Source organism: Chiloscyllium plagiosum, unplaced genomic scaffold (genome assembly GCF_037043375.1).
Source record: "Chiloscyllium plagiosum isolate Xiang-an unplaced genomic scaffold, Cpla_swu_hap1 HiC_scaffold_5, whole genome shotgun sequence".
NCBI lineage: Eukaryota > Metazoa > Chordata > Chondrichthyes > Orectolobiformes > Hemiscylliidae > Chiloscyllium > Chiloscyllium plagiosum.
Window position 1 is genome coordinate 21,899,601 of NW_028270143.1, and position 12,360 is coordinate 21,911,960.

At 42.4% G+C, this 12,360-nt stretch overlaps 1 protein-coding gene across 4 annotated transcripts in view; it reads right to left on the minus strand.

The window, feature by feature from the left end:
* myo10 (myosin X) overlaps window positions 1–12,360 on the minus strand; it is a 333,744-nt gene that overhangs the window by 41,883 nt on the left and 279,501 nt on the right. For all 4 annotated transcript variants that reach the window (XM_087987033.1, XM_043689681.2, XM_087987034.1 and 1 more), the window contains 2 exons: window positions 8,718–8,906; window positions 3,900–4,057 (listed from right to left, as the gene is read on the minus strand). In XM_087987033.1, the coding sequence (XP_087843159.1) occupies window positions 3,900–4,057; window positions 8,718–8,906 (347 nt within the window). The remainder of the gene's footprint in view (window positions 1–3,899; window positions 4,058–8,717; window positions 8,907–12,360) is intronic.

Consider the following 12,360-nt stretch of genomic DNA (forward strand, 5'->3'; position numbering starts at 1 on the left):
ATTAAAGATTAAAAGGTAATCTAATTAAAGTGTTAAACATGATCAAAGGGCCGTGATTCACTCGCTGAGCTGGTGCGTTTATCTGCAGATGTTAGGTGACACCATTAATGTGTCTTTAGTAAAGTATTGGTGGTCTGTCCCACCTGGTATTTACGCATCTCTGATTTTTAGGTTCTATGTCTGAGTGATTTGTCTATAGGGTCCAGTTCAATGTATTTAACTGATTGAGTTCTGGTTGGAGTGCCAGGCTTCCAGGAATTCTCTTGCGAGAATCGTCTCGTCTCTGTTTTTCCTGTGCTAGGATGGTTACATTGTCCTATTTGAAGTCATGTCCTTCATTGTCTGTGTGATTGGCAAAGCAGAGATAGGTGAGAGAATTTCTCCAACCGGAACTCAAATCAATAAACACATTAAATAGGAACTCCATACAAACTACTCAGACACAGACACAGAATACTAAAAAACAGAGACAACATCAAAACCATACCAACCACCAATATTCTATCAAGGCGCACTGATGATGTCACCGAGCGAGGAGACAAAACATCTGCAGGAAAACGCACCAGTTCAGTGAATAAATCTGTGACCTCATCCACAACCCGAGCTACAAATCTGTTCAAAAACTCTATGATCACAGGGGTTTGCAGGTGATTAATCCTCTTGCATGGGACATCAAGGGTGATAAAATTAGAGGTAATACTAGTCAAATAGGAAATAGTGGAATGGAAATACATAGCCTTCTTTACACAGCATGCTATAGCTGTATGCTTCCTTTCAATAGCTGCTACATGAGGACATCTGGGTCTCACTGAACATTCCCATCTCTCAATTTACAGCTGTTTCAATAATAATCTGCTTTTCTGTTTTTGCTCCCAAAGTGGATAACCTCACATTGATGCATGTTATACTGCATCTGTCATGCAGTTGCCCACTCACTCAGCTTGTCCAACGACAGTGCAAAATCTCTGCCTCCTCCTCACAGTTCACCACCCCCCCCAACCAACATTTGCAAATTTTGAGTTATTACATTTTGTACTCACATCTAAACCATGAACATGTATTATGAACAGCTGGGATCTTAATACTGATCTCTACAACTAGTTGCTGCCCGCCATTTGGAAAAATAGCCATTTATTCCTACTCTTCGTTTCCTGTCTGATCACATTTTTATCTATCCCTTTGCAAATCCATGCTGACTGTCTAATTCTACCTCTCCTTTCTAAGTGTTCTGCTATTAAATCCTCAGTGTCTGAGGCCCAACCATTTTCAATTACTTCATCAATGATCATTTCACTGTCATTAGTTCAGAAGTGGGAATGTTTGGTGATGACTGCATAATGCACAGCCCCATTTGCAACATGTCAGATTCTGAAACAAGCAAAGGGGGCTGTGCAGTCATCACCAAACATTCCCACTTCTGAACTAATACCTGGAACAATTCAAGTTCCAGGTATTAGAACAAAGAACATAGAACAATACAGCGCAGAACAGGCCCTTTGGCCCTCGATGTTGTGCCGACCTGTGAACTATTCTCAGCTCGTCCCCCTACACTATCCCAAAATCATCCATGTGCTTATCTAAGGATTGTTTAAATCTCCCTAATGTGGCTGAGTTGACTACCTTAGCAGGTAGGGCATTCCACACACTGCGTAAAGAACTTGCCTCTGACATCTATCTTAAATCTATCACCCCTCAATTTGTACTTGTGCCGTCTTGTACAAGCTGACGTCATCATCCTAGGAAAAAGACTTTCACTGTCTACCCTATCTAATCCTCTGATCATCTTGTATGTCTCTATCAAATTCCGCGTAGCCTTCTTCTTTCCAATGAGAACAGACCGAAGTCTCAGCCTTTCCTCATAAGGCCTTCCCTCCAGACCAGGCAACACCCTGGCAAATCTCCTTTGTACTTTTTCCAATGCTTCCACATCCTTTCTGTAATGGGGCTACCAGAACTGTACACAATATTCCAAGTGTGGCCGCAACAGCGTTTTGCATAATAATGATAATCTCTAATTAAAAAGAGAATCCTAATCATGTTCTCTTGACATTCACTGAATTTTGTTTTGTCAATACCCTGGGGATTACCATTGGCCAGAAACTGAACTAGACCAATCATTCAAATGCTGTGGTTGCAAGAGCAGGTCAGAGACGAACCTGACCAGTCCAAAGCTTATCACCATCTACAAGGCACAGGCATGATGGAATACTCTGTGCCTGCCTGAATGGCACTCATCCTGTTGGAATTTTTTGAAGAGGTAACAAGTAGGTTAGACCAGGGAAACCCAGTGGATGTGGTCTATCTAGACTTTCAAAAGGCCTTTGATAAGGTGCCACACGGGAGGCTGCTGAGCAAGGTGAGGGCCCATGGTGTTCGAAAATGAGCTGCTGGGATGGATTGAGGATTGGCTGTCTAACAGAAGGCAAAGAGTTGGGATAAAAGGTTCTTTTTCAGAATGGCAGCCGGTGACGAGCGGTGTCCCGCAGGGTTCGGTGCTGGGGCCACAGCTGTTCGCATTATATATTAATGATTTGGATGAGGGAACCGGGGGCATTCTAGCAAAGTTTGCCGATGATACGAAGTTAGGTGGACAGGCAGGTAGTACTGAGGAAGTGGGGAGGCTACAGAAGGATCTCGACAGGTTGGGAGAGTGGTCCAGGAAATGGCTGATGGAATTTAACGTGAGCAAGTGCGAGGTCTTGCACTTTGGCAAAAAGAATAAAAGCAAAGACTACTTTCTAAATGGTGAGAAAATGAATAAAGCCAAAGCACAAAGGGATCTGGGAGTGCTAGTCGAGGATTCTCTAAAGGTAAACATGCAGGTTGAGTCCGTGATTAAGAAAGCGAATGCAATGTTGTCTCTTATCTCAAGAAGGTTGGAATATAAAAGCAGAGATGTACTACTAAGACTTTATAAAGCTCTGGTTAGGCCCCATTTGGAGTACTGTGTCCAGTTTTGGTCCCCACACCTCAGGAAGGACATACTGGCACTGGAACGTATCCAGCGGAGATTCACACGGATGATCCCTGGAATGACAGGTCTAACATATGAGGAACGGCTGAGGATACTGGGATGGTATTCGTTGGAGTTTAGAAGATTAAGGGGAGACTTAATAGAGACGTACAAAATAATACATGGCTTGGAAAAGGTGGATGCTAGGAAATTGTTTCAGTTAAACGAGGAGACTAGAACCCGTGGACACAGCCTTAGAATTAGAGGGGGTCATTTCAGAACAGAAATGCGGAGACATTTCTTCAGCCAGAGAGTGGTGGGCCTGTGGAATTCATTGCCACGGAGTGCAGTGGAAGCCGGGACGCTAAATGTTTTCAAGGCCGAGATTGATAGATTCTTGTTGTCTCGAGGAATTAAGGGCCACGGGGAGAACGCTGGTAAGTGGAGCTGAAATGCGCATCAGCCATGATTGAATGGCGGAGTGGACTCGATGGGCCGAATGGCCTTACTTCCACTCCTATGTCTTATGGTCTTATCCATTATCTTGAGCATTCACTGGCACTATTTCTAATGCACAGTAAAGGAAATACATAGCAGCAATGTACTGAAACAACTTGTCACAGCTCCTTCAACAGCTCATCCAAACTTCATTTCCACTTAGATGCATGGAACCACAGTCACATGACCAGTTCCTCTTCAATTAATGCACCATTCTGACTTTTATATCACTATTCTTGATGGGTCAAAATCCTGGAATTCTATTTATACCAGTCATGTGGACATATTTACATTACATGGCTTGCAGCAATTCAGACACAATAGGTCACCATCACTTACAATAGCAACTGAGGATGGACAATAAATACTAGTCTATTCCTAGCCAATTTTAAATTATACTCCCGATAAAACAGAGGGAATTTTAGTAACTTTGCACCGATTTCTTTACCTGGATGTCTTGAATAAGTTGCTGCGTAGGTGTATTGATTGGTGCTTTGGTATCAATAACATTCTGGATGGCATTTGCCCACCTCGTTGCCTCATTCAGCAGCTTTGTGTAAAGATGATAACAATGTTTACGGCCGTATACGGTGACATTCCAATAGCCTGTCAGTCAACCAAGAACAAATAAATAATATTAAATATAACAGAAAATATGTAGCAAAAAATCAGATGCCAATAATTGAGTTTTCATTACATGGAAGCATTTATGGCCAGAAAGGTATCCATGAATCAAATCTTTGTCCGGGTTTGTGAAAGATTTTCCATTGACATGCAAGCCTGACGACTTAATGGCGGTTTTGCGTCTTTTCAAACAGGGATCAGGTTTGCAGTGTATTTCGGTAGTCAAGATAGAGTGAGAGAGTTCTGATGATGCAAAACCAGGCCAGTTACACATCACCCATCAGTTTTCCACCACAGTAATGCAGCTTACTACATTGTTTAAAGGCCTGCATGCAATAAATGTTATTCTTAAGACTCATGCAAGTAATGAGAATTATTTTGAAATCATCAAAACAAAATTCAATTTCCAGACATCTAATAAAGCCTTGAGTTCAAACTCATTATTATTGATATTGAACCAAGAGCCTTGAGGGGAAATAACGTTGTAATCCTTCAAGTCCTTACTAGGTTTGCAAACAAATATTAAAGCCATAATCTCATAAAAAGCTTCAATGATTTTTGGATCAATCACCAAGCTAAGCATTCATAATGAACGGCAGTCATAGTGCATGTTTCCAGTTCCACTGATAGAACACATTTCCATTTTAGAGCAGAGTGCTTGTCAAACAACGTAGGGGAAGTGAAGACCATTGTTCAGACCAGACCATTCTTTAGTCCAGTGAGCCTTACATCTGTTGTAGGAAAAGGTTTGGAAAGGATTATGAGAAATAGGATTTATAATCATCTTACGAGCAACAATTTGATTGCAGATAGTCAACATGGATTCGTCAGGGGCAGGTCGTGTCTCACAAACCTCATTGAGTTTTTTGAGAAGGTGACCAAGCATGTGGATGAGGGTAGGGCAGTTGATGTGGTGTACATGGACTTCAGTAAGGCCTTTGATAAGGTTCCACATGGTAGGCTGTTGGAGAAAATGCAAAGGCATGGGATTAAAGGTGATTTAGCAGTTTGGATTAGAAACTGGCTTTCTGTAAAAAGGCAGTGAGTGGTGGTTGATGGAAAATATTCAGCCTAGAGTCCGGTTACTAGTCCACAAGGATCTGTTTTGGGACCATTGCTGTTTGTCATTTTTATAAATGACTTAGACGCAGGCCTAGGTGGATGGGTTAGATGACACTAAAGTTGGTGGAGTAGTGGACAGTGTGGAAGAGTGTTGAAGGTTGCAGGGGGACTTGGATAAATTTCAGAATTGGGCTGAGAGGCGGCAAATGGAGGTCAATGCAGATAAATGTGAGGTGACTCACTTTGGGAAGAATAACAGGAAGGCAGAATAGTGGGATAATGGAAAGATTCTTGGTACTGTGGATGTGCAGAGGAATCTTGGAGTCCATGTACGTAGATCCCTGAAAGTTGCCACCCAGATTGATAGTGCTGTTAAGAAGGCATAAGCTGTGTTAGTAGGTTTTATTGTTAGAGGGATTGGGTTCCGGAGCCGTAATGTCATGCTGCAACTATACAAAACGCTAGTACGGCTGCACTTGGAATATTGTGTACAGTTCTGGTCGCCCCATTACAGGAAGGATATGGAAGCATTGGAAAAGGCGCAGAGGAGGTTTACCAGGATGTTACCTTGTCTGGAGGAAAAGGTCTTACGAGAAAGGCTGAGGGACTTGAGTCTGTTCTCATTGGAAAGGTGGCGGCTAAGAGGGAATTTGATAGAGACATACAAGATGATCAGAGGATTAGATAGGGTAGACAGTGAAAGTCTTTTTCCTAGGATGATGATGTCAGTTTGTCCGAGGGGGAAACAGCTATAAATTGAGGGATGATAGATTTAAGACAGATGTCAGAGGCAGGTTCTTTACACAGAGTGGTAAGAGCATGGAATGCCCTGCCTGCCAATGTATTTAACTCAGCCACATTAGTGAGCTTTAAACAATCCTTAGATAAGCACATGGATGATGATGGGATAGCGTAGGGGAACGGGCGTAGATTAGTTCACAGGTTGGCACAACATCGAGGGCCAAAGGGCCTGTTCCGTGCTACATTGTTCTAAGTTCCTCCTACCTTAAGAAGCAGCAAAACAGCCAGATCTGCAACTTCAATTAAATCACAGAACAGAAACATGACACATAGGAACAGCAGTAAGCCATTCAGCTCCTTGTGTCTGTTCTGTCACTCCGTGAGTTCATGGCTAATCTGTGGCCTAATTCCATATTACCTTCCTTTGGCCTATATCCCTTAATACGTTTGCTTAACGAAAGAAATTTCAGATCTAAAATTAACAACTGATCAAGCATCAACTAATGAAGGTAGTTTCCAAACCTCTACTATCCTTTGTGTGTAGAAGTGCGTCGTAACATCTCTCCTGAATGGTCTAGCCCTAACTTTTGGACTTACTACACCCATTGATTATAAAACTGCACTTCCTTAAATACATTATGACATTTTCTCCATTGGAAAAGTGCTGTTACTGATGTGAACAATTATGTAATAATTGTCAATGTAAGCATCAATTTGCCTTTTGAAGGCCAAATCCCTGTGACATCTGCACAGCTCAGCTGTTAATATTGACATTTGAACGTGTCAAAACATTCACCTTACAGAAAGTTTCAAACTTCTCATGAGCTCCCAAAATTTTGTCACCTTCTTCCAAGATTACTTTAAGCTTGATGGCTGGAACTTGTCCACTCCGTCCGTTTCTATTTTTTTCACTTTTGTCTTTTTTACTCCTTCCTTCTCTTCAGTGATGTCCTGATCTAAGCGCCAACTCAGACTCTCAACCTTCTACATGGACTGTGTTGGAAAGATTGTTATTCTGAACTTTTTCTTTATTTTTCTCATTTTAGCTGGAAAGTGGACTTTTATTTCTTAATTTTTCTAATGCATTTTCTGAAGAATTTGTACTTAAACATCTGTACCTAGGTACCTTTGTACCTAAGATGGTGCCTTGTAAATCTTTCAATGTAATTATTTAAGTACGTGACAATAAAGTTAATTCTAAAGCCTATGCCATGAAAATGATATCAAAGAGGAAAACAGTTTTTCATTTTTTGTGTAAAATGGGAAACCATCACTAACAGAGTTAAAAAAAACCCCACCATTTCGACTGGGACAACACATCTATCCTGGACAGGCTAAGCAAAGACATGCCAGAGAATTCCCAGAGGCCTGGCACTCCAACCACAATGACATAAACAAACACATAGATCTAGATACCATCTATCAACCCCTCAGAAAACGATCAGGAAATGACATCACACAAACCCCAGGAATCCCATCCAGGACAAACATATAAGTAGAAATCAGGAGGCAACAGCTTCGTTTCACTTGGAGGTTGCCACTGATAATGTTACCTAGCCAGGTAATGAAACGTCTGGATATCAAACCTACAGCTCAGTGAGCAAACCTACACCATAAACCTCAACCTGAGCTACAAACCTTGCAAAAACAGAGTAGACATGCTTGACATAGCAACATGCAAGAACATCAAGAGGAAATCAGACTTCCTCTAAAAATGCCCTGAATGTGTCCTTTTGTGCATCAAAATATTCCTCTGAAATGGTGAAAAATTGGAATCAAGTGTTAAACTTTTTTTGTGAACGGACTGATTTGACATCTTGATATGAGCCATGGACTACACTTGTTAAAAAGTTATTTGCACAGACGGGGGGAAATATTTTTAAAGCAGAACCCAACCAATGCTAAAACATTAGAAGAAATATTAAACAAATCACTTGATGAGATGATAGGATGAGGTTCAATGTTAGTTTTCTATCCTACCAGATAATCATCTTCACTGAAATCAGCAGCTGGTCCCTTAGGCTCATCAATGGACAAATCCTGTAAATGTTACCTTTTGGTATACACTTAATATGCTGTTGTGCCCATGATGATTAAAGCTCTGAATAATAGGAAATTTGAAATCATTTTCTTGGAAATATTAATCTTTGTGATGTTTATTGTGTTATCATATTTAAAAACTTGCAAGGAACGGTTTATTAACATAGATTTACCCACAGTACTTACACTTCCAAATCACTCCTTCTGAAGTCTTTTCCCTACAGACTTCCGATCAGATGGGGCGGCATAGTGGCTCAGTGGTTAGCACTGCTGCCTCACAGTGCCAGGGACCCAGGTTCGATTCCAGACTTGAGCGACTGTCTGTGTGGAGTTTGCACATGCTTCCTGTGTTTGCATGGGTTGCCTCCGGGTGTTCCAGTTTCCTCCCACAAGCCAAAGGTGAATTGGCAATGTGAAATTGCCCATAGTGTTAGGTGCATTAGTCAGAGGGAAATGGGTCTGGGTGGGTTACTCTTACGAGGGTTAGTGTGGACTTTTGGGCCTGAAACAGATTCTTGGCTCATTGTTTATTGATGATTTATCCTGAGCTGTTTCCCTGACAATTTGAGTCAAGGTGCTTTGCTATGGCCTTAAATTCTCAGGCATAGGGCAATGAAGTAAGTTCAAGTCCACCTCAGCTAGAACAGGAATGGAGCCCATTTCAGGCATAATTTTCAACCATACAAACAGCCACCGAGCCAAGTAAGATAATGTCTGCTTGAAATATCACCATTCTAAAAATCTACATTTGTTTGAAATTTACAACGGTCACACTTCAGAAAACAGAGTTGAATCTTACCAAATTCTTTGAAAATCTTTTCATCAGGTTGCAGGACAGAACAGAGGCTATTCAGTACCAGGGTTCCAAGCTTGACCATATTCCTTTCAGAGCTCTTGTAGTAGTCTAGCGAGTTATAGGTCAGTACAAACCAACGCTTCTTCAAGGATCTGAATTTACCACCATTCTTAACTTCTTTATGCAGCCATCCTTTTAAAAGCACAAAAAAATTATACTCTCTCATAACTACCTGAGTATAGTTTACAGCTTTTAAGAAAACCTTAACAATGAATTCTCTAAATTGCTGCATTCAACAGCCTATAGTGGGCAAACTGCGATTACAACTGATTTCAAAGACTGCAAGCACATGGCCCAACAAATGATCTCGTGGTTTTAATCAATTCTGTGCCAGTTTTCGTTAAGAATTTGATTACCTAATTTCCCTTTCATTTCATTCAAACTGACTTCCAATGTAGTATTATGTTGATACATAACCATCAACGAACTACGTCATTTCTACAAAACCTGGCTCTATCTCAGGCGACCGAATCAACACGGACATCTGCTACTAACCGACCGACTCCCACAGCTACCTGGACTACACCTCCTTCCATCCTGCCCCCTGTAAAAACGCCATCCCATTCTCCCCATTCCTTTGACTCCGCCGCATCTGCTCCCAGGAGGACCAGTTCCAAAAACGCACAACCCAGATGGCCTCCTTCTTCAAGGACCGCAATTTCCCCCCCGCCGTGGTCGACGATGCCCTCCACCGCATCTCTTCCACTTCCCGCTCCTCCACCCTTGAGCCCCGCCCCTCCAACCGCCACCAGGACAGAACCCCACTGGTCCTCACCTACCACCCCACCAATCTCCATGTACAGCGCATCATCCGCCGTCATTTCCGCTACCTCCAAACGGACCCCACCACCAAGGATATATTTCCCTCCCCTCCCCTATCAGCATTCCGTAAAGACCACTCCCTCCGTGACTCCCTCGTCAGATCCACACCCCCACCAACCCAACCTCCACTCCCGGCACCTTCCCCTGCAACCGCAGGAGGTGCAAGACTTGCGCCCACACCTCCCCCCTCACCTCCCTCCAAGGCCCCAAAGGAAACTTCCATATCCGCCACAGATTCACCTGCACCTCCACACACATCATCTATTGCATCCTTTGCACCCGATGTGGCCTCATCTATATTGGGGAGACAGGCCGGCTACTTGCGGAGCGTTTCAGAGAACACCTCTGGGACACCCGGACCAACCAACCCAACCACCCTGTGGCTCAACATTTCAATTCCCCCTCCCACTCCACCAAGGATATGCAGGTCTTTGGACTCCTCCATCGTCAGACCACAACAAAACGACGGTTGGAGGAAGAACGCCTCATCTTCCGCCTAGGAACCCTCCAACCACAAGGGATGAACTCGGATTTCACCAGTTTCCTCATTTCCCCTCCCCCCACCCTGTCTCAGTCAAATCCATCAAATTCAGCACCGCCTTCCTAACCTGCGATCTTCTTCCCGACCTCTCCGCCCCCACCCCAGTCTGACCTATCACCCTCACCTTGACCTCTTTCCACCTATCACATTTCCAACACCCCTCCCCCAAGTCCCTCCTCCCTACCTTTTATCTTAGCCTGCTGGACAAACTTTCCTCATTCCTGAAGAAGGGCTTATGCCCGAAACGTCGATTCTCCTGTTCCCTGGATGCTGCCTGACCTGCTGCGCTTTTCCAGCAACACATTTCCAGCTCTAATAAACAACTAATGTAACGTGAATAGTAACATCTTTCTTTTAAAAAACACAAAATACACAGCTCTGGTCTCAACTGTAGGGAAATGAAACTGGGCAAATTAAAGAAGGATGACTTAAGAGAACGTTTTGTAGAAAATTCAATTAGATTTAAGATGGTCATGGTAAAGGAAAAGTAGTTTTTGGGCTTTTAAAACTGACATGTGCTTTAGCAAATGGGTTGGAAGCAGCTAATTAAAGGTAAACCAACGCAAGAGTAATGGAAGACATTCAAGGAGAAGCCACGAAGGATTTAGGACAAAAATCCTTCCACAAAGTAGATGGTAGCAACCCTTAAATCCATAGGATTTTAAGGATGTTACAGGGCAGGATAAGATAATTAAGTCATGTCAGATACTGAAAGATCAGCATTGCAGAAACCTTTGAAAAGCACAAGTGTGGGGTGGAATTATACAAGCAATGAAATAGAACCAATCAGTTCCCTTGGCAAATAATAAGGAAGATTTATTTACTTACTTATTTATTTATTTACTTATTAAGAGCAAAAGAATAGAGGGCCTGTTTTGATGTCAAAGAAAACGTAATATGTAGGTGAAGAGGGAGACTTGTGGCCATGATTCTTAAGGAGTACTTTTGGCTACAGTTTCCTTTGAGAATTTAGGTAGAGATCCCACCCATGTGTTGGTTGTAGAGGTTTTGGGTGGGTGACGGCGTGTGGGTTTGCTGCTAAGCATGAGCTACTCACTGTGCTTTCACATAGTGCCCACTTAATTGGTATGTTCCGTGGCCAAACACTCAACTCTCGAGTCCCGGTTAAGACCTTTTAGCTGAAGGTAATGTGCAGGTGGAGCTGGCAGGAATGCAGAATAGGTGCTTCAGTGTGCATTTTGTGCAGAAAATACATAGTTCTTGCAATCAGGTTATCACTGTTGGGGGTGAAAAATGTGTTGCTGGAAAAGCGCAACAGGTCAGGCAGCATCCAAGGAGCAGAAGAATCGACGTTTCGGGCATAAGTCCTATCACTGTTGGGGTGTAGTTAGCCTTATAATCAGGCAAGCGGCAACAGCCTCTCCTTTTGCTGGCCGTATAGACTGCTACAAGATGCTGATTTCCATGCATCTAAACAGACCCCTTTGCTACTTTAACAGGCCTAATCAGCTACCTGTTATATGAAGGTTAAAATGGCTTGAAGAAACCAGGTCACCAGCTCGGGTCAAGATTTTCAGTCCTCAATCAAAGTCACTTTTGAGGCTTGAAAATTCATTCTGTCCAACTTCACAAAAGATGCAGCCATTAGAGTTGAGAAAGGATGTGAAATGATGGAGGGGAGAAACATAATAAAAGACACACTGAAGAATGCAGCATTTTTGAGAATGGATTTATAATCAGGCCAAGATAATTGAGAGAAGCTAAGGAAATAAAAGGATTGGCCCATCATTTTTCAATCCTCTCTACCTGTCCGTATGGTGCCAAAGGACCAGAGTACTTTTGAAATTGATCCATGATTAAAAAGAGAAGGGAGAAAATGGGAGCACCAAATAAAGACAGTCCAGTCAGCTTCACATCAAAGATGATTAGATTATGAGTAAAAAGATCCAAAATATAGTATTGAATATCACTTAGATTAAGCACGGTCAGCATGGATTTGTTAAGGGAAAGTAGCATTGAACCAACTTGGTTGATTTTTTTTTTTGGCATGTTCAGATCCAAGTTGGCTCAATACCAGAAACAAGATTGTATTGGATGATGACTATTTTTATTATTGGAAAGTTGCTTTTGGAAGGGCTCTATAAGCTAAACGTGAAAAAGTTGAGGCTGTTTCCTGTGAAAACCAAAGTGCCTGATGGACGATTTGGTTGAGGTGTATAAAATTGAATGTCCCCAGACTGGATAGAAACTATCTATTCCTTC